At 45.5% G+C, this 22,112-nt stretch overlaps 6 protein-coding genes and 3 non-coding genes across 9 annotated transcripts; 6 read left to right on the top strand and 3 right to left on the bottom strand.

Moving 5' to 3' along the window:
- Positions 1-251: 251 nt before the first annotated feature.
- Positions 252-517, top strand: Pmar_PMAR021396 (hypothetical protein; the record flags this gene model as incomplete). Its single annotated transcript, XM_002779076.1, has 2 exons — positions 252-351; positions 408-517. 2 exons carry the CDS (start codon positions 252-254, stop codon positions 515-517), a joined length of 210 nt encoding a protein of 69 aa, XP_002779122.1.
- Positions 518-1,987: 1,470 nt separating this feature from the next.
- Pmar_PMAR021395 (hypothetical protein) lies at positions 1,988-2,157 on the top strand (the record flags this gene model as incomplete). Its single annotated transcript, XM_002779075.1, has 1 exon — positions 1,988-2,157. A coding segment is annotated over one exon (170 nt), but the record flags the coding sequence as incomplete, so codon positions are not given.
- A 199-nt stretch (positions 2,158-2,356) lies between these two features.
- On the top strand, positions 2,357-4,098 carry Pmar_PMAR021394 (hypothetical protein; the record flags this gene model as incomplete). Its single annotated transcript, XM_002779074.1, has 5 exons — positions 2,357-2,678; positions 2,728-2,823; positions 2,920-3,918; positions 3,965-4,021; positions 4,067-4,098. The coding sequence occupies 5 exons, from the start codon at positions 2,357-2,359 to the stop codon at positions 4,096-4,098; spliced, it is 1,506 nt and encodes a 501-aa protein (XP_002779120.1).
- Positions 4,099-4,614: 516 nt separating this feature from the next.
- On the top strand, positions 4,615-4,686 carry Pmar_PMAR021393. Its single transcript has one exon. It is a non-coding gene; the product is annotated as a tRNA-Gly (tRNA).
- Positions 4,687-5,135: 449 nt separating this feature from the next.
- Positions 5,136-5,207, top strand: Pmar_PMAR021392. Its single transcript has one exon. It is a non-coding gene; the product is annotated as a tRNA-Gly (tRNA).
- Positions 5,208-5,641: 434 nt separating this feature from the next.
- On the top strand, positions 5,642-5,713 carry Pmar_PMAR021391. The gene has a single exon. It is a non-coding gene; the product is annotated as a tRNA-Gly (tRNA).
- A 571-nt stretch (positions 5,714-6,284) lies between these two features.
- On the bottom strand, positions 6,285-9,919 carry Pmar_PMAR021389 (hypothetical protein; the record flags this gene model as incomplete). Its single annotated transcript, XM_002779073.1, has 11 exons — positions 6,285-6,384; positions 6,436-6,503; positions 6,614-6,735; positions 6,799-6,944; positions 7,112-7,273; positions 7,474-7,599; positions 7,995-8,078; positions 8,122-8,204; positions 8,941-9,047; positions 9,513-9,735; positions 9,779-9,919. The coding sequence occupies 11 exons, from the start codon at positions 9,917-9,919 to the stop codon at positions 6,348-6,350; spliced, it is 1,299 nt and encodes a 432-aa protein (XP_002779119.1). The 3' UTR covers positions 6,285-6,347.
- A 412-nt stretch (positions 9,920-10,331) lies between these two features.
- Positions 10,332-14,855, bottom strand: Pmar_PMAR021388 (hypothetical protein; the record flags this gene model as incomplete). The annotated part of the gene is made up of 8 exons (XM_002779072.1): positions 14,558-14,855; positions 14,003-14,211; positions 13,839-13,961; positions 13,445-13,522; positions 12,813-12,930; positions 11,826-11,945; positions 10,797-10,972; positions 10,332-10,385 (listed from the first exon to the last, which is right to left on the bottom strand). The coding sequence occupies exons 1-8, from the start codon at positions 14,808-14,810 to the stop codon at positions 10,332-10,334; spliced, it is 1,131 nt and encodes a 376-aa protein (XP_002779118.1). The 5' UTR covers positions 14,811-14,855.
- Positions 14,856-15,919: 1,064 nt separating this feature from the next.
- On the bottom strand, positions 15,920-21,983 carry Pmar_PMAR021387 (Exosome complex exonuclease RRP44, putative; the record flags this gene model as incomplete). The annotated part of the gene is made up of 13 exons (XM_002779071.1): positions 15,920-16,042; positions 16,087-16,168; positions 16,596-16,765; positions 16,861-17,787; positions 17,839-17,943; positions 18,542-18,645; positions 18,830-18,955; positions 19,182-19,287; positions 19,341-19,436; positions 19,755-19,849; positions 19,905-19,978; positions 20,624-20,739; positions 21,888-21,983. The coding sequence occupies 13 exons, from the start codon at positions 21,981-21,983 to the stop codon at positions 15,920-15,922; spliced, it is 2,220 nt and encodes a 739-aa protein (XP_002779117.1).
- Between the last annotated feature and the right edge of the window lie 129 nt (positions 21,984-22,112).

The following is a 22,112-nucleotide window of genomic DNA, read 5'->3' as shown; positions in this document are numbered from 1 at the left end:
GCATATTTTGCCCTTTTCGCCACATTTCTTGCCTTTCGTCTCTTTTTTACGTTTCTCTTACTTGTTAGTCTTCTCATTTAGTGAGTGAAAGCCTTTGTCGCCCCCCCTAAGCGTGCTGTTGAGGGGGCTTCTATTGCTTAGGTGGGCTTCGGTACGAACAATCTCGCTCGCCCATATTTTTATTCCTCTGTGTTTTGAGTTGCTGAGTCCATTGATGGCTGCTGATGTTTTTCTAAGTATCTGTTGTTCTTATGCCTCATGATCGTCTGACGAGGCAGCAGGCTGAGGAGAAGTATAAAGACCTCATCCTCGCCTGGAAGAGAGGCGAGAATCCGCGGCCTAGCCGATCGGGTATTGGTCTATGATAGTCCGACTATCGGGTGGTTTAGTTGTGTATTGTACATTAGGGCGTCTTCCAAAGGAGGTGGAGAAAATCAGGGATGCAATATTCAAAGAAAGAGTGGCGGTTGCGAAACGCAATAATTGGTTCGCGAAGAAGAGCGAAGGTGAGATCTAGAATCCTCGTTAATGGACTGTGTTCTTGTGAGGCATAACTCTGCTACACATTACTAGTTACCAGCCGATTAGCCGCTATCCACCAGTCATGCATTCAGATACATCCATCGCTCAGTGCTCAACGGCACCATCACCAGAAGCACCATCAACGGTATCAGCACCATCATCAGTTGTCAGAGCACAACCTCCAAAATCTGGTCAACGCCAGCCGTGGCTACATGATCCACAGACTGTCCAGGACTTAGAAGCGTTAATAGGGCGCCTGTCTGAGATCGACAATACCCGCCCTGGTCTTTATCATTTCAAATGCCCTACTCCAGAGGAAGCCATGCGCAGTTCAGCTGTAGGGTCCATACCCGACAAGCTACGCGGTCGTGATCTCTGGCTTTGGCATCCCCATGGTGGCCGATGCCCGGTTTGTAACAGTGCTGACATTACCTCGGTCAAGCAGTTGATCCCGGCCAAGGTTGTTTACAGTGATGAAGTCGACGGAGCCTGGCATTCTCGTCTGATATCGACTAGACGGCGATGTGGTAACCCACAGTGTCAGCATTGCTTTAGCAGTCTCAACTATAAGTATATTGATACCTTGCCCGATATCGTCAGTGATGGGATCTTAAGTCGGTTCGTGCTGGGCAAACAGAGCATAATTCCAGTATCAATCATCCGACGGCTACGGGATGGCGGGCTAGTGAGTAGGGAGGCAGAGGTGATAAGGGGTTTGGAGAGCGTAGCTCTTGGTAGGCGACGGGCATTTTTCAATGAGTATAAACGACGATGTGAGAATGGAACCCTAATCTCCACCGTGTCAGCTTCCGCGAGGGAAATCTGCCGTCTATCGGCGGAGGAGGCTATACCTGATCAACCTGCCCGCATCTCACATTTGGTATTGAAATATGCTCTATTGAAGGACTTCGAGCTGCATAAAGCAGATCTTCTACGGGAACTGAGCTCCCATAAAGTTCAATTTAGCCTGAGTATTGATCATACTCGATCTGTACCTAAACGGGTGAGTACGAACCGTAATGGCTATTTGGTGGTATTCGTGGCCGATGGTGGAATGGTTCTGAATGCAGTATCGACAGAGTCGACGAGCATGGCCGAGTTGGGGCCGGCATTGGCGCAGTTGAAAGATAATATGAGCACTGATGTGGTGACGATATTCGTAGATCGGGATTGTTGTCAGACGGTTGGTGACAACAACAGGCGATTGATAGCCAAGGCACTCGATAGGGAGCCGGAGACTATCGAGTTAAAACTAGATGCACTCCACTGCATCTTCAGATTGCTGAGAAACACCGCCGATAATCATCCTCGTCAGAACCGTTTCGCAACTGCACTATCAAAGTGCTTTTTCATCGACAATGAGGCTGATCTTATCGAATTTCGAGCTCAGCGAGCTCGTGCTGGATTAGTATCGAAACCTAGCCGATCTGAGATGAGACGGCATGTGCGTCGGGTGATTCCTCAGCCGGTAGAACTACGACGGAGACTCGAAGTCTGTATTCGATCGTTTTGGGAATTGGATTGCGAGGGTGAAGCATCTACTCATCAATCCCAGCGTGAGGAGGTCAGTGGACGACCGTTGCCGGGTTCTGTGGGAGTACCTTTATTCAAAGACAGCTTCTGGCCCACATTCAGGTCGGTATTAGTACATGTGGACAACTACTGTGTATCGGATACGTCAACATCGACGGCTTTTGTGAGAGATGCTCAGGGTGGCCTCAGACATGTTAGAGGGAGCTCTCGGAGTGAATGCCGCCATGCATGCATCAAAAAAGATTTCTCCCAAACAAGCCGGATTTCGGGGGTTTTGCATGATTGTAAACTGTTATGGCGGATGGTTTACAGCAATAGAAGGCTGAAAATGAAGATGGAAGGTGGAATCGATGGCAAGGAGGCTATCCCCATACCATTGAGCAGCAGAGAGTATCGATTTGCGGCGACGGCTGGCAGTAGCATCAATGTGACCTCACAGAAGGCCAAAATTGTGTTCGGCGACGAATATTTGGCTCTGACCAACAAGCAGCGATATCAGGCTATCTGCAAGGAGTGGGAGAATGAGAGGAAGAAAGATGAAGAATCAAGTTCCGCCTCGGATAATGAAGAGGATGGTAATCCTACCAACGATCAAGAGAGCGCCATCATGAAATGGATCTCAGGTAATAAGGGGGATATATCATAGTGTTTCAAACTGTGAGTCGTACTCAGGTGATGTGGAAGAGTCTGATTGTGATTCGGCTGAGTTGAGTACTCCCGATGCTGGAGATTCCAGGGATGACGGTTTCCAAGCTATGCGAATGGGTGGTAAATCACGGAGGCGGTTTTGCCGGTTACGCGGAAGTCATGCAACAAGTCCCATCATCCGGCTAGCAAACTGGTCAAATATAGTGACTGGTGTAGTACGTGACCTCATAAGTCAAGTCCCTGACGAGAACCCGGATTCTATTTTTAAATTATATACGAAAAGGGTGTTGGATGAAGTGCACTGTGCTATGACAGATGATGGAGTCAAAGCACCGCTGCCTCTCCATGCCATTTCCTTGGATGACCTCAAGACTTACATCAAACAGCTGAATCGTACCCGTGCGTCTTCGATTCCTTCTACAGTGCGAGGTCAGGAAGTGGCAGCCCGGCTCTTCGAAGGAATGAAGCCTCCGATTGATATATCATTCCCTCACACTCATTCCGCCAATCAGCAGATGGTATCTCCCATCAAGTTGGGAGCTGGTCCGAAGCCCGTCACAACCTCGGATGTGCTGGATGATATTGTGCGCCAAAAGCGGGAGAGAGGCTCAGTATCTCAGTCTCCGATCCAGAGTGTAAGCATTACTCAGAGAAGAGCCGCTAATCAAGATGCCAGTGGGCCAGCTGAGGGTGCAGCGTCTCCAGAGCCTCACGTCAAGGGCCTCTCTCGCGGAGAAGATTCGCTCAATAGCAAGGTCTGTCGATTCTGTGGCAAGCCGCTTATTGATGGTTACAATGACCATGTTCGTGATGGTAGTAGATGGGGGCGTTGCCCGATGGATTCTCGGCCGTTCATGGATAATGAATCCAAGGCTATGAGGAGATTGGCCCGAGAGCGAGCCAAGACTATACGGGTGACTGCGACAGGCTCGGGGAGAAATTGTGGTTGGTGTGGGATACGCCTCACAGCGGTTATGATGAAAGAGGATGGAGGAGAGATGCCAGGTCATGAGCAGTTTGCTGACGAGCATGGCAAAATCGTGAGGTTCTGTCCGCTCGCTATGAATTTGAATCATCAAAGGGTGGAGAGCCTGAGGCTCCTGAAAACGCATCGTGCTATGGAGAAGAAGAGTCGTTATAACTCTAATAAACGACGACGTTATCATGAGCGAAGAACGACCGGTGATGGAGAGGTGGCTGATAACATCATCGAAGGTAGCTGAAATCGTGAAACCCAGTCCGTCGACTTGTTCCGCCTTAGGTACAACTCTTGACAAGATGGATGTCAATACCGCAGTTGCTGCTAACACTATCGGAGGTAGTTGAAAAGGTGTGTCGAATTCGTGAGATCGATGTTTCCCAGGCGCGGGTATATTCTCCCAGTTCTGCGATTGAAACGATGATTAATGTAATCACATATCGAAGGCCTGATAGTCTGATCGAATGCTGCTGGATCACATTATCAGTTGACTGCCAGCTCTGTCGAACTGTGTCTTCACTTGACAATGATTTGTGTTATGCCAATAGGGAGCAATAACCATGAATCATGATTCATGATAAAAGTTATATCACATAACTGGAGGAGTGAGCTTCAGACTGAAGCTCAGTAAGCAACACAGGAATTTCCCGTCGGGAAATGCCAGAAAAATGTTGGAAAAGTGCCGACTGTGGGACTCGAACCCGTGATATGATTTGGAAATAGATACACGGGGAATTATCAGATTTTCTCGCTAACTGGATTTCATGCAAAGAATAGATATAACAAGCATTCTATGCACTTCACGATTAACTGATGAGCATCCTCCTCTTCCTTCATTCCATTCCCCTTCTTTTTCCCCCCTTTCCTTTTCTTCATTTCCCCCTTTTTTCCTCCTTTCATTTTTTCCCGGGCCATTTTCTCGATTTTTCCCCCCACCCCTAGTCTAAAGGTTATGACATCTGTCTGCCAAACGGATGATCCGGGTTCAATTCCCGGGCGGCGCAGTATTTACAACGATCTGTCAATGTTGTGGAAAATGTGGAGATGGGCATCAAGTGCCTCAACTTACACGAAGCTATACACCACTCGCAAGGAATTTTCGCATTTTTGCACACATCAGTCTCCTCTGAGCCGCACGACGAGACTAACTAAGTCTTGTTGTCGACGTTGGGCGTTGAACTCACACACAGCAATACCATTCAACTTCGGCTGAATGGTATTGCTATATAGTAACTTTCTCGAACCATTGCCAGTGCAGGCTACGAAACATTTGCCAACACCTGGGTACCTCTGAAGACGGTGCACCGACCGGACTTACCCATCCCGAATCAGATTTCCCGATGCTCATCACCGAGATGTTGCTGCATGTTGGGCGCAGAAGTCCTGACCCACCTATCACATCAATTATTGAGCGAATCAGAGGTTAGCGTAGACCCTCAACTATACGATATCCGCGCCGCTAGTCTAAAGGTTATGACATCTGTCTGCCAAACGGATGATCCGGGTTCAATTCCCGGGCGGCGCAGTATTTACAACGGTCTGCAAATGTTGTGGAAAATGTGGAGATGGGCATCAAGTGCCTCAACTTACACGAAGTTATGCACCACTCGCAGGGAATATTACATTTCTGCACACATCAGTCTCCTCTGAGCCGCACGACGAGGCTAACTAAGCCCTTCTGTCGATGTTGGACGTTAAGCTCAAACACAGCAATACCATCCAACTTGTAATTTTCTCGAACCATGGCCAGTGCAGGTTACGAAACGTTAGCCAACACCTGGGTACATCTGAAGACGGTGCACCAACCGGACTTACCCATCCCGAACCGAAATTCCAGATTCTTACCACCCGGCATGCTGCTGCGCGTTGGGCACAAAACTAACCCCCTTGACCGCAACCTACTTCGAGACTTACTGAGCGGATCATAGCGTGGCGTGGATACGCAACGTCTCAATATCCGCGCCGCTAGTCTAAAGGTTATGACATCTGTCTGCCAAACGGATGATCCGGGTTCAATTCCCGGGCGGCGCAGTATTTATCAGTGATGCGGTATATTTTCAGATGGGCACCAGGTGCTCCAACCTCACTGAGGTCACCTCAGATGTTATGCTCGACTCGCAAGGAATCCTCACATTTCCGCCCACTTGTCCAACTTGATCTTCTCTGAGTCAGTGAAGGTACCAGGGATCACTCCATCAGGGAGCAGTCGCCAATCAGCCAACATAGTGCTCTGATTGCTCCTATCCACACCATCCCTTGACTTGCATCGTGTCTATCTGTTATGTACTCTGATCCAGCTGAGGCTCGTGAAGATGCTGTCAACCACATGTCGGCTGGACTTTTGCCAGCGCTAAAGAGTTCAGATTCACACTGCCACTTCACAACTTCAAGCGGGAGACAGCAGCCTGGGGTTACATGTCAGACCGCGGGTTCCAACTTCTCCCCCCAACTCCAGGGACTGTGGGATTTCTCAAGATTCGAAAGATAGACATTCCGATATGTCTAGGATGGAGCTCCACGCTTGAGTTATGTGAGCCCGTCGTGTTTGCCGTGTATATGAGCACCATGCAATTCGCACTCGATAACACAATCTCTCACGGACTCGAAAGAGACGTTGTGGTTAAGATACGTAAGTAACACGATAAGCCTAGCGGATACATTCGCTCTATACTCGGCCCTTGTATCGGAACCTCTGGGTGTACCTGATATAAATTGCATACGCACTGAACGACCTTGTGGAGCTTCAGTTATACATTTGAAGCATCCGCTTGACCTTCTCTCGGGACGAGTCGCTCCCAGCCGACGCAAAAAGGTGGAGAACCTAAATAACAGCGCAGAATGATGATGGGCCGATATCGCCTGATTTGCTCTGTCATTTTTGGGCTCATCAGCCTCTATTCATCACAAAATTGCCGCCATAATGACACCTACATCGTCCGACTTGTACGAGATAGCTTCGCCCGAGGACCGTCTCGTCGCGGTCGATCCCTCACATAGTAGAGGATAAAGGGTCGAAGCAATGATTTCATCCACCTTGTCGTCAGCAAGATTCTCTGAGCAACAGCTATCACAGCATGTTCTGACAGATCCGGAAGCATCAGCAAATGGCCACTTACCTTCATTGGAGGCAGTTCGCTGTTTCTTATCAACAGACCAATATCTTGAGACGAGTTCAGCGGCAATGATGGGAGAATATTTCCGTAGAGCCGCTGTGGGCACGGTACGTGTGAGCTTCTCCAGATACCGTGCCAGATAAGGGATCCTAACACAGTAAGCGAAACTGACAGCGTTGAGATATATTGTCGCTCTCCTCAGCTGAGCTATGATAGGAGTTTACATACGAATTCGGGTAGAAGTGATTCAGAATTTCCATATTGTCACCAACACATGTAGCTGATCTTGTGCATATTTTCCCACACTGCCGCCTACCAGCCAAGTTCCTCCGCCTCATCGCGTTTTCTCTTCCCCGCTCTTCTCAATGCACTTGTTGCTCGAACGCCGACGAGTCCAAGCGTGCTGACTAGCCATTCTGGTGGAGCCGACGACAACACCGACCACAACAAGGCGAAGCCATACAGGGCTGCATCCTCACTGAAGCAATGAAAAGGGATCAAGTATAGGGTCCAACATTTTTCTCAAAGGAAAATATTTCAACTCTTCCCTCCATAGATTTTCATAGTGCCTATCCGCAATGCTCGATGGTAAACAGCGAATCCATACTAAGCCTCTCTACCTCAACCAACGAACCTCGCAAGCTACCTCGGGAGTCTAGCTCAACGCTTCTACCCTACCTGGAATCGTCCTCAAGAAGGCGTATGCCCAGTCTGATCATAGCACCGTAGAGGCCGCACACGATGACTCCGTTCGGCGGGATGCTGGGGACCAAGGCGTGATGAAGAGATAGGAGCACTCGACACCTGATGGGAAATACAGTGCGTGTCAATTTGATCGATGCAAATGTGTGTTATTCTTCGAGAATAAACTATATCGCATAAACAATGTTAACATTGCTATGAACATGTGATGTGATAAAAGTAACCTTTCGAGACTGTGATAGCGACAAGTTGTTCACTATCATTACTCCCGGAATAGAAAAGAACGCACATTCTTCACATTTGCATATCAAATTAGCACGCACTGTATGATCGCTTTCCTCAGCTGAGCTCAGGAGTACTAATTATAAAATTACAATCGAAAATTTTCATCAGCGTTTTCATATCGCCACAAACACATGTAGTTGACCATGTGCATAGTTCTCCACAGTGATGAAAATATCTGATCTACGTTCGTCCATGCCTGAATCAAATCTCACCTTTCCGAACAGTAAGTATCATCACCAAGAACAGCAATTCCTCCCATCACTGCTTCCACATCCCTCGCTGTAATTTGGTGATATCTAATTCGACAAATTCAGTCGCGAGTGGTGAAGACTCTCCCACAGTGTTTCCTCTAGGACGACTGACACTCCGTAGAGTATAGCCGACACGCGAAGGTCTGTCCCCTCAGTACTCGCAGATTCTCGCTGAAGACGGGGAATCTGACCAAATTGGCGAAATAGCGCTATGTGTGTTATTTTCCGAGATTAAACTATATCGCATATACAATGGCTATGAATATATGTTGTGGTGAAAGTACCCGTTTGGGACTGTGATGATAGCGACAACTTGTTCACTATAATTTGTCCTACAAAATAACACACATTTCCATATCAAATTCACACGTACTTCAGCTCATTGGTATCCTCAACAATTCCAAAGAAAAATTCTCAACGTCATCGTGAAATCATAAAGTTAACATTGAGTGTATCTTCATGCTCAATAAATAAATATAATATCTTTAATGAAAGATAAGGCTATATAAAAATAACGCAAAGTGGCGTAATACTCAGTGAAAAACGCGATATTCGCGGTGATATGCAGTAGTAGTGGAATATATTTTTCACCAGTGTTTTTCATAACACTAGGGTGAAACTACGATATATAAATGATACTGTAGTATATAAATATCCATAAGAAGGATCATGTCAAACAAATGCGAAAATCTAAATGCATCGTTAGAATTTCCCCCGTAATACGAAAAACAGTAGTGGAAAATATATTTCACGACCATTGCATAGTGCGAATATCGGTTTTTTTCACAGAGTATTACTCCACTTCACGTAAAACGGGTGAAACTCCATTGATAAGAGTATCACTACGCCATTTTTATATGAAGACCAGACAGTTCGAATCTGGTTGCTTTCCTATACCAAAACTCACCATCAAATTCATCAATACCCTCCTCGGGGAACGGTGAGTGCTAACTCTAGCCAAGGCCGTCCAGCACTTATCTACAGTAGTGCCAATGCTCGAACTTCTACCAAAACCTGATACCACAATCATGATGATTCACACAAGACATGTGCAAAGATAACAAAAATTTCCCAAAATTTCCTCAGAAATTTTCCTTATTGTCACCAACACACACAGTTGACCACGTGTATATTTTCCCACACTACATCGTGCGTTTTAGAAAAACATCTAATTCGAGAAATCTCACAGGAATATACTATCACCCTGCTGTAGTCGAGTCCAGCGGAGCGATGCAAACATACGTGTCTGATCGCCATTAACTATGGCGTACACATGTGCACCCTCATCTAGTGCATACTACAACCACGTCTATCAATCCAGTTCATAGTTGGCATTCCCGAAAACAATGGAGTTTCACCGGCGTTTTACGTGAAGTGGCGTAAAACTCCGTGAAAAACGCGATATTGGCGCCTTGCAATAGTCGTGAACTAGTGTTGTTCATATCACTAGGGTCAATAAACTTTAATAATTCAGCTCACCTTCAGAGGCTTGTCCCTCCTTAACTGACAGCAGAAGTCCTTTAGGCAACCACCACATGCCGTTGATCTCCGACATAGCTGCTGACGTCACCGAGATAACATCACCCAACAGGCGCTCAGCTGAAGAGCTTTCGCGACCGATACAATGCAACAGCACTTCCGGAGATCGCTTCGCCAAAGACTCTGTCAAATCCGCCGTGCACGAGTGCCACTGTAGTGGTACCTGCCAACCACCGTCACGCGCCACGAAATTCAACCACGCCTACCTCATTGATCACCGCTGCACCAACCAGCCGAGCCACAGCGGAGTCTTCAATCACAGTCTCATCTCCCGAGATAGCAATTGTGCACGCCTTCTTGCACTCCTTCCCGACGAGTTCGATGATCTTTGCGATCAACATCATCATTGACCGACTGAGTCCTTTTACATCAAGTCGGAGCCCCTCGTGGGATAACCAGTCTTTCGGGACCTACGGAACAGTGTGTGCCAATTTGATATGCAAAGGTGAAGAATATACATTTTCTATTTCGGGATTAATGATAGTGAACAACTTGTCGCTATCACAGTCTCGAAAGGTTACTTTAATCACATCACATGTTCATAGCAATATTAACATTGTTTATGCGATATAGTTTAATCTCGGAGAATAACACACATTTGCATATTAAATCGAAATACACTCGTTCAACCTAAGTAGTCGTTGAGTGGAGAAATTTCAGATCGCACATGAACCATTACGAAATTGTTCTTTAGAATTTCCCAAAATTTTCTCAGAGTTTTCACATTATCACCAACACACGTAGTTGACCATGGGCACACTAGGCCTTCTCGGAGAAGGGGCGGAGCTCGGCATCCGGGTTCGATTCCCATGCCTGGCGTTTTTATGCAAAAATATGTTTTTTTTGCACGGAAATCTACATTGTCCGGGCGGAACCCTAACTTCGTATTTTTCCTGGTATCCCCAGAGCGAGAGCTATCGAACGGTGTATAGCATGTGATCATAACCTCTCTAGATCGAGCTGGATAATTTGTACGCACGCACGCACGCACAAAGTGTTAGTAAAGTGAGAGAATACGCTCCGCTCGCTTCGCTCGCTCCGCAATTTTGCCACACCCCCTACTCTAGTGTTGCAGCATATGTTCGCTCTCCTCAACTGACCTCAATTTCGTCAATTATTATGAAAGAACATATACGAACTAGGGTACAGAAGTGTACAGAAACTTATGAGAATTCCCTAAAAATTTTACCCGAATTTTCATACATATTTTCCCACACCCCTTACCCCCAACAGTCGTTGTAGACTTTTCGCAGCATCGCAACTCTTGTGGTCGGCTCTCAGCATAAACGCGCACGCCCCAGCAGCAGCATCAACGTTCACCGAAGAACCAACAGCATCACCAACTGCTGATAGCTGTGCTTGGGACCATCTCAACGATGGTCCAATCGGCGAGTTTGAATCTGACCCTCATGAAGTGAGTACGTCGATTTCGAAAAATGAAATTCCAAAACAACATTGAGGTAATTTCAATCCTACATTTTAGATTCTTGCGATATCCGCCTGAGCTTCAAGACGATTATTAGAGTTTCACCCATTTAACGTGAAGTGGCGTAATACTCCATCTATGTTTCCGAGAAATATGTTTCACACTAGTGTTTTCATATCACTAAGGTGAAACTCCATTGTAGCGATCAGCAGTTAACAACTACTTACTATCGACTCTCGTTGAGTTGTCTGATACCAACACATTCGCAAACACGAGAGATGCTACGGGAAGTTATAAACATCATCAGTAAGTTGTCATTTACGGTGAAGTTTCACCCTAGTGATATGAAAAACAATACTACTGCATATCACCGCGAATGTCACTTTTTTCACAGAGTATTACGCCACTTCGCGTAAAACGCGTGGAACTCCACTGAGCAAAAATTTGATATGCAAATGTGTAAAATGTGCGTAATTTTGCGGGATGGATATTAATCTATCTGAAACTATATCGCATAAACAATGTTAACATTGCTATGAACATGTGATGTGATGAAAGTAACCTTTCGAGACTGTGATAGCGACAAGTTGTTCACTATCATTAATCCCGGAATAGAAAACGACGCACATTCTCCACATTTGCATATCAAATTGGCACGCACTGTACAGTTAGATGGAATCTATTGAAGTTTCACCCGTTTCACGTGAAGTGACGTAATACGTAATACTCTGTAGATAAAAATCCAATACTCGCGCTATACAGTGGTCGTGAAATCAGTTTCTCACATCACGGGGAAGACTCCATTATCATCACCAGCCCTCACTTACTCATATCCTCTCGGTTAAGTCCATTGAGTAGTTCAATTCGCCCACCAGGAAGAGGTAATATAAACTCCGGGAGATCCTCGATAGCGAACTGCTTTAACGAGAGATACACAAAAGAAGTACCTGAACGATGCCACTGTAGTTTCACAACCCGTTTTACGTGAAGTGGCGTAAAACTCGGTGAAAAACGCGATATTCGCGGTGATATGCAATAGTCGTGGAATATGTTTTTCACTAGTGTTTTCCATATCACTAGGGTGAAACTCCACTGTAGTTCCGAACTACCGGTATGTCATAATCAAAACGATGACGAAAACGAAACTTCACCATCTTCAGTGTGTTACGACATTGGACTTTCACCCTAGTGATATGAAAAACCTATTTCACGACTACATAGTACAAAAAATGCAACGCGGGTCATCGCATACGAATCAATATGCATATTGACTGTAATATACTACTTTACTCAGTGAAGTAATAGAGTTTCACCCTAGTGATACGAAGATCACTAATGGAAAATGTATGTCACGACAGCTACATATCTCTCTCTGTGTTGGACAGTGTTGGAATATATGTTTAGTTCCCTACACTGGAGTTTCACCCCAGTGATATGAAAAACATATCACCGCGAATATCCCTTTTTTCACAGAGAATTACGCCACTTCACGTAAAACGGACTTGATTATAAAATTAAGTCTTAAAATTATTGACTTGCACATTAGAGTTGCATCAACCACGTAAATTCAATATTCCATACAGGGAATCATCCAGAAACCAATAATTTTCCCAGGGGGGGACTCATTGTTGAATTTTCCACGTATGGCTAGGAACACATTATTCAATCAGTTTCCCATGTAAATGTCATCATCACATTAGTAACATTTCCCCGATCGTTATCAAACCCTGAGGAACGTTATCTCTCAAAACTAGATGTGTCGCTGATCCCATATCGCAACGACCAAACGTTAGAAATTTCAACTTAAATGTTACCTGCAGCACTGCTGAGTGCTTTCCTCACAAGCTTCTCATTATCGCCGTTTTGAACTACTTTCTGTCCGACAGCCAACGAGAGCGCTTCTGGCCAGGCCCGCCATTGAAACGGAAGATCCTGATCGTGATCATAAAACAGTGTGGGAAAATTTTGACATAGTCAACTACGTATTTCGGTGTCAATATCCCGAAAATTCCGAGAAAATTTCGGGAAATTATTATCGGTTTTCATAATTTTCTTGAACACATTTCCCACCAATTATGGAGAACCTCAAAAAATGTGAGCCTCAGAAGTATACTGTGGAACGCGCATATCCATTCCCACTAGAGGCAGAACATTTACGTACTTCTGCGCAAAATCGTGTGTGAATTTTCCATAATGTAGTGAAGGAAACCAAACACATATATTTCAATACTGTCATGCAGTGGGGTAAACTACATGTGTTGGAAAAAATAGGGAAATTCTGAGAAAATTTGGGGAAATTATCCTTAGTTTTTGTACGCTTCTAATCAAAATCGTGTGTGGAATCTCATAATATTGTGAGGAAAGTTAGGAGAGCTCAGTTGAGGAAACCAAACATATATTCCAACACTGTCGTGAACCAGCAACTTCCCCTTTCCTTTCCCCTTACATGGTCAACGATAATATCAGCGATTTCCATGATGGTGTCCTCCTCCGCCGATGCTACGATAGCGCCGATATTGGGACTCTGGGAAAAACACAAGTTGGTGAAATTGCGAGTTCGCTTTCTTCACATTATTATAGAAATTAGCCTACGAATTCGGGTAGAAGTGTACAGGAAACAATAAGAGTTTGCCAGAAATTCCTCAGAATTTCCATATTGGAATCAACACAGTAGAGCACGCGCGAAGTTATACATATGGTCAACTACATATTCTCAATCATCTTAGTTTCTGTTTTCAAAATTCGTCACAACGTAGCGAGCTGAGCTGAGGAAACCAACCATATTCCCCGATGATATAAACTCTCCTCGTAAAAAGCCGAATTTTTCCAACCCCCCTTACAAGATCGTTTTTCCAGATCAACTCCGACGTGCCAGTTTCCCAGTGGCGCTGAAGTTTACGCAAACATTTCCGCATCGTTTTGTCATCATATCGAAACGAAGAGAGGGAGGCGAGCACTTCCACCTGCAAGGAACTGCCATCAGAAACACGACGTTTAACCCTACCAACAATGAGTCAACAGAGTGACCCAATTTGACGGTTTTTTCATCAGAAATGACATCCTCTGTTGGCAGTTTCCATCCGTCCAACCGCTGACGGGTAGCAGTGAGAGCTACGGCTAGAGGCTTGCATGTAGTCCCAGACATGTCATCAACAAGCTGACGCACGAGTGCTACTTGGTGCTCCAGCGGTCGAAGACCTTCTAATACCGCACCTGACCGAACACCAAGAACATCTCAGCAAGGGCCTGTATGGAAGTAAGTATATGTTTTAATTTGATATGCAACTGTGTGTTATTCTTCGAGATTGAACTATATCGCATAAACAATGTTAACATTGCTATGAACATGTGATGTGATAAAAGTAATCTTTCGAGATTGTGATAGCGACAAGTTGTTCACTATCATTAATCCCGGAATAGAAAACGACGCACCTTCTCCACATTTGCATATCAAATTGGCACTATAATATATATGATATATCATGAACATGTTTATGTTACACCATAAAACATGAACACACCCAACTTCGTTAACCAACTCAGTTCAGCGACGACCTACCCATCATTCTCTCAATAACCTCTCCTTCTCCCCGATGCTCCATGAGCCGCCCCACCGCTTCCACTCCCTGCTGCACCACCGCCGCTCGAATAGACTCTCCTTCGTCCACCAACAACCCCGACACTGCCTTATACCATCTCGCGGATGAAGACAGCGCTGTTACTCCCCGGGAATTCACGTTCTTCACAAAAGCATCAAAATATGCCACCAAATCTCCTTTCTCGAGTAACGCGCGTATCAAGCCAAGATGCATCTCTGCGGTTCCCTCAGCATCGACATTCCACACCTCCCGTAATAGGAATTCCAAATGACTCACCGAATCAACCACCAGACCAGTAGCGACGCCCTTTGGGAAATTCTGGTCACAGCATTTTTGCATAAAACACTTCAAAGATTTTCTCTGACTTCCATCAGTGTCTTCGCGCAATCGATACTTGTGATTATTCGACACCATTCTCCACATGGTTGAGATCAGTTCAAGGTCCTCCGTCATTTCTGCTAAACGCGCGAAAAACTTGAATCCCTCCGGAGCCTCCGCCCTAAAATACCTCTCTAACAGTAATGGTAACGCCTTCGCTCGCTTCTCGCACGACAAATTCCCCACAGCTTTGAATAGTTGCTCTTGAATTGGTCGTGAACCTTTCACGTTCGTTTCCAACAACAATCTCGAAAATCCATCCCAATAACTTTTCGCGAACAATCGATCAACAACCACTGCCGCGCCGGAACCTTCAAGTTCTCCCAAATGCTTCACCACCGCATTGAACGGTTTCTTCCCAGCCGGTTGCGCATCCAAAGCTAGCGATATGTGCTCCATGAGCTCTTCGCGAAATTCAGTACAAGTCTTCGAGCCGAGCATCTTACATAGGGACTCCACAGGAGGCGCCCAAGATGTGCCACAACGCTCACGGAGCGCACAGAGAAGATTTTTGGCACTCCCGGGAGAGACGGGTACAACAGCGGTGATGAGAGAGAGAAGGCTCGTAGTGTGAAACGGATAGATCACCACCGCATCGGGAGGGAGGCTCGTGAGAATCTGATAGAAAAACCGGCAAATTTCCAACTGACACTACACAAAAACTCGTAAAAAGTAAGAATAGTATATGTGTTAAACATAACTCTTATACTCCCTTTCCTCAGCTGAGTTCAAGAGGTTCTCAACAACTATAGAAGTTCACACTCCAATTCGGGTAGACGTGTAAAAAAACCAACAACGATCTCCCCAGATTTCCTCAAAATCTCCATATTGTCAAACACACAGGAAATATGCACATGGTCAACTACATGTGTTGGTGAGAATTAAAATTTCATTAACTTCCCCCCTGAATCTCTAATAATCAGGGGAACTCCACATCAGTTGATTCAGCCCAGTATCACCTCCGCCCCCAGCTCCGCCGAATCCCTAGCGACCGACTCCTCGTGGTGCTTCCTCCCGATAACCCATCGCTGCAATAGCCACTGCCACAACGCCGGGCAAATCTCAATCTGACAGGACCTTCCCTTTCCTCGTCCCACTAGAATATACTTACTTCGTTCAACCGTACCCTCTGCAGAACCTCTCTAGGCGTCGCTGTGTCCTCAATGGTCTCAGCCATTAACAGTAGGAACAAACTACAGGGAAAAGCTACCCCAGTAATCAACTATGTGTTTATGGAAATTCTGAGGAAAATTCTAAACACTTCTACCCGAGCTCGTACGAATAAAATGCCCCATAAATCTTCGCGCGATTTCGATATTGTCACAGACACACGTCGTCGAGCAGGGGCAGATTTTCCCACACTGAGCCACTCGGAGATCAAAATTTTCCTACGACAGTACTAAATTATCTGTTTGCTTTCCTCAGCTGAGTCTAGGAGTTTCCTTATAGAAGGTAACATACTACAGAAACCAACGAGAATTTCCCAAATTTTCATCAGAATTTTCGTTGCCGCATATTTCTCCGCCCCCACTTCATACTTCCACGCCAACTTCGCACAACACTACTCGAGCCAGAAACTCTAATTCATTCAGGAACAACACGTTAAAACACATCAACTACCAACCGATGCACCCGAGTTCGATCCCCGCACCGAGCTCTTTATTCGGGCCCGTAAAACTGCAAAGGCCGCCCCTTCTGGCAACAGCGGCAACACTGGTCGAACAGGACACTTCACCGGAGGAAGAGAGGGAGGCGGCGGCGGTGGTGGTATCCGAGTGTTCACCACCGAACTAGGTAAAGGGGGTCGGCTACATGCTGTTCTCCGCATACTTTCCGACACTCCATCCTTAACGCACTCGGAAGATTTTCGGATACTCTTGGATACGCCTTCCTTTGCGCACTCTGAAGATTTTCGGATATCCTTAGACATGCCTCCCTTAACGCACTCTGAAGATTTTCGGATATCCTTAGATACATCTTTCTTAACACACTCTGAAGATTTTCGGATACTCCTAGGCACAACTCCGTCTTTACGCTCAGATATTTGCTGTGAAGCTTCGTTCGAGGGCAGCCGTAGCGTCCAGTGCTTCAACACCGAGTCATCTCCACTCGGACATACCACATTCATCGACACCACACTCAGCGTCTTCCATTCCATTCGTTTTTCCCCGTGTAAAAACGTCACATGATCCGGAGTAATTTCCTCAACTTCCCCCACTCCTATTTGCTCCAGTGACACACTTTTCGAATATCCCACCAAAGGCACAAAAACTTCAATCGCATCCTTCGTGAATTTTCCCTTCGCCACCTCCTTCCCTGGGAAAATTTTCGTCACCACCAAATCGTTCAAAACCATTCCGCTTTCGGGATAATTCGCCCGCACATAATCGCTGAAAAAATAATACGCACACTCCCGATCCGCTTCCAAACTGCCTTTCCGAATCTGATTGCAACGCGAAGTCGCCCGAATCAACTCTTCCACTCCATGCTCATACACCGCAGCTCCCTCGCAAACCAGGTCCGTCAGAAGGCGGTGAACCAGCACATCAGCATATCTCCGAATCGGGGAGGTAAAATGCATATACCGTCCGAGCCCCAGTGCCCAATGAGAAGTATCCTCTCCAACAGCATCCGTAACAACAACATACTGCGCCATTTGGAATGCCACCATCGCTTCAAACGACAGTGCTTTAAAACAAGGCTCTGGGAGGACCTTCCGAGCGTCTACCAGAAGCTCAGCTAAGGATCGCCCCTGCCCCCAGTCGAAATCTGGGAAACCCCGTCGAAGAATGGGCAATATCGTCTCCAAAACCTGAGCCAAGATTCCTAAATAACACTACCGGGGATCGAACCCGGGACCCACCTGAGCCTCAGTGTTAGGATGCTGTCTGAGAATCGGCGGTGGTGACTTTCCATTCACGTCAATTCCCTCCACCAAACGCTCGGCCACCAGACGATTAGCCAAAACCTATGCAGTTCACAAGGAGTAGTCACGAGTAGCTTTCCTCATATGCGAAAAAGGCATTTCCGTGCGAAATTCACTATCCTGAATGCTCCACTAGTAACCAAATTCAACAGCAGTAGGCGTTAATGCAGTAGAGGGGGGCGCCTCAGCCTCTGTGTAGTCACCTCAGCAACGCCCTAGTGTCGGAGGAAAATATGTACATGGTCAACTACATGTGTTGGTGACAACATGAAAACTGCGAGCAATTCTTATTGGTTTCTACCCGATTTCGTATGCAAACTCTTTAGCCCTCTGAAGAAGGCGAACATATACTCCAAGACAATATAGCAACGACAAGTTACTATTACTCACCCTACTAATATGACTTTTCCAATAACGACGAACCACAAGCATCTCAACAAATTTTATCGCGAAGAATCATCATGAACCACCAAATGAGTTTATTCTACCATAAACTCCTCTATCAAGGAGTGGCTATTCGGAGTGCTGAAATCCGATGGTGATTCCGACCAGCACTTCGTTGGTATCAATGAATCTGCCGATGCAAATTCGAATTTTACCTGCGCAATGCAATAAGCGCACGCCCAGATGATCGATTTACCTTCGATGAACTAACTCTGATAGTATCATCACCACGAGAGGCGTTTCTCTTCGCAGCCACGTCCCACAGCAGCCGAATGTCTTCCAGGATCGCGCGATCTGAAACTCCCATTCAAATTTACCAGTGTGGAAATATATCTTTGCTTTCCTCAACTGAGCTCATAAGTTTCCTCACTACATTATGAAAATCTATGAGTAAAAATATGCAAAAAAATCGATAAATCCTAAAAAAAATTTTCCCAGGATTCCCATATTTTATCAACACAATGAGCATATATTCCCTACCTACCAATCTGAAAAGCATCGCCTTTGGTCTCGGCTCCCATAGCAGCATCAACTTCATCATAACTCAGTCGAGCTGAACTCCTTATAATACTCTTACCAAAGGCGACAGGCTCATCTCCACACAGATCGCCTGAAAAGGGAAGTCCAGATTCTCATTCCGTGACGCGAGTGCATTCCAATCGGTCGCAAAGATCGACACACAGTCAACTACATGTAAGGAAAGGTCGACGAAATTTCCGGAATTTTTTTTTTATTTCTGATCACTTTTTACTCTGATTTGTACATAAACTCCTTAGCGCAGCGAACATAAATTTTCTCAACCTCGATTACAAATCCTCAAAATTCTATAAGCTCACCCGTAGCAGCATCCAACGTGAAGAAAACGCTAAATGCCAGACGGTCTTCCCCAGGAAGTAGCGAACACAGGTTCTCCGACAGGTGCCTCGGCAGCATAGGATAGGTCTGAATTTATTGATTTACGGTATGCGTGTAATACCAACTTTCTCGCAACTCACCTTATGAGGCATATACACAGTGATCGCCCTCCTCGCCGCCTCCCTATCCAGATGAGATTGAGCCGCTACAAAATGCGATACATCTGCCACGTGAACCTGACGACCAACCCAGAGGTCTCCGGTTCGATCCCGGCACCCAGCTAACTTTCACAATAACAATAAAAAAATGATGACATCATTCACATAAGGGAAACTGATCGAAGAATGTGTTCCTAGCCATACGCGGCAACACTAAAATTATTGTCGCTAAGGTAGATGTTCAGACAACTATGGATGTGTGACTGGGCAACTCAACTTCTGTAGTTAACGGCCGATTAGATCTCACAAGAGCCATCTGCTCAAACTTAGCTAAACGTATGTGTATGCGTGCAACTGCAAAATGCACAGAAGGTGACGTCCATCCCAGCATCCTACTCCTATTCTCAACCTTCCCCCAGACTTCACCTCCACCGAAAGCGCATCGTCCAAATCTCGAGCACTCGGCGGGTCAATCGATACCACACGATGAGCTAATCACAAAACACACTATATACCACAAATCTTGCTCATCTTGCTCTCCCTTACATTTCCTCAAATCCCACCTCCTAGGGCCCTTCCCTTTCAGTGCGGCATTAACTACTGCTTCAGATGAGGGGAGTCTAAAAGCCACAAAAATTCTTCCGTTGAGGAAATGCAAGATTGCAAGATTACCAAGTGTGATCACTCGAGCCCAACGTCACTACAGTCGCGTCCAGTGTGGGAAAATTCCGGAAAATTCTTCTTGTTGTTTTTTGTACATTACTCCCCAAATTCGTATATATACTCCTAAACTCAGCTGAGGATAGCGAACATAAATTCCTCCGCATTTTCACACGGATTGATAAAATCCAGGCGGAGCGAAGCAAAATGAATCAGCATCAAAAGGCCAGCAATAAGTAATCGTAATTATTATATATATGATAAGCTGGCCATAAAATACTTCATATTATTATGTCTATTATTATAAACTATATCATAATTAAATACCTTATCGTTATATAACGATATATCCTAGATAATCGTAATAATAATCCTTATGTGCTGCAGTGTGGGAAAATATGCACATGGTCGGCCACATATGTTGGTGACAATATGAGAATTCTGAGGAAATTTGGCTAAATTCTTCTTGCTTTCTGTACACTTCTACCCTAGTTCGTATATGAACTCCTATGGTTAGTGAGGAAACACCTAAGTTCAGCTGAGGAAAGCGAACATATATTACAACACTGTTATGAATACTCCCTACTGCGATCACCCATCACTACTTCGCCTTCAATTCCTCCTCAATCTCCTCACTATACTCAACACTAGTGAGGCCATACCGCTCCATCACAGCGCGGTGTTCAGCTACTCCTGTTCCCACTCCTCCCAAGTGCTCCACCTAAGACGATACGCATACCCCTCGTTAGCTTTACGTTCATAGAAGGCTACTAGTCTTTTCCAAAGTTTGTCATTTATTCCCAAATTCTGAGCAAATTTCGAGCAATTCTCATTGGTTCCTGTACACTTCCACCCGAGTTCTATAAAACTCCTGAGCTCAGGTGAGGAAAGCGAACATATATTCCTACTCCAACACTGTATAGGAAACTCCTGAGCTCAGGTGAGGAAAGCGAACATATATTCCTACTCCAACACTGTATAGGAGACTCCTGAGCTCAGCTGAGGAAAGCCAACATATATTCCTACTCCAACACTGTGTAGGAAACTCCTGAGCTCAGCTGAGGAAAGCCAACATATATTCCTACTCCAACACTGTATAGAAAACTCCTGAGCTCAGGTGAGGAAAGCGAACATATATTCCTACTCCAACACTGTATAGAAAACTCCTGAGCTCAGCTGAGGAAAGCCAACATATATTCCTACTCCAACACTGTATAGAAAACTCCTGAGCTCAGCTGAGGAAAGCGAACATATATTCCTACTCCAACACTGTATAGAAAACTCCTGAGCTCAGGTGAGGAAAGCGAACATATATTCCTACTCCAACACTGTATAGGAAACTCCTGAGCTCAGCTGAGGAAAGCGAACATATATTCCTACTCCAACACTGTATAGGAAACTCCTGAGCTCAGGTGAGGAAAGCGAACATATATTCCTACTCCAACACTGTATAGGAAACTTCTGAGCTCAGATGAGGAAAGCGAACATATATTCCTACTCCAACACTGTATAGGAGACTCCTGAGCTCAGCTGAGGAAAGCCAACATATATTCCTACTCCAACACTGTATAGAAAACTCCTGAGCTCAGCTGAGGAAAGCGAACATATATTCCTACTCCAACACTGTATAGGAGACTCCTGAGCTCAGCTGAGGAAAGCCAACATATATTCCTACTCCAACACTGTATAGAAAACTCCTGAGCTCAGCTGAGGAAAGCGAACATATATTCCTACTCCAACACTGTATCACACAATCCAACCTTGATTGAAAATCTCAACCACACTAGATTTTCATCGACTTTTATGATTACATAGCGAAATTCTCAATAGACCAATAAAATCCAATTTCCATACCACAACTAACCTTACCAGTCTGCACTTCGGATTCACCCTGGCCTCCTCCCACTCAACGATCTCACAAGCCACCAACTGAGCCGACTCCTCCTCCTCCTCCTCCGAAGCCATAGCGAATCTAACAATCCCTCACAAGAGCCCATCAAACCTTCTTACGGTTGAACTAAATCCATAGCAGGCAAGCGTTGGTCTCTCGGCTGGACCTTGCTTTCCCCTGGCCGCACTACACCCACAATAGGC

Source organism: Perkinsus marinus, assembly GCF_000006405.1.
Source record: "Perkinsus marinus ATCC 50983 genomic scaffold scf_1104296947810, whole genome shotgun sequence".
NCBI lineage: Eukaryota > Perkinsozoa > Perkinsida > Perkinsidae > Perkinsus > Perkinsus marinus.
The sequence above is the reverse complement of the archived record's forward strand: the minus strand, read 5'-3'. Positions and strand labels throughout refer to the sequence as shown.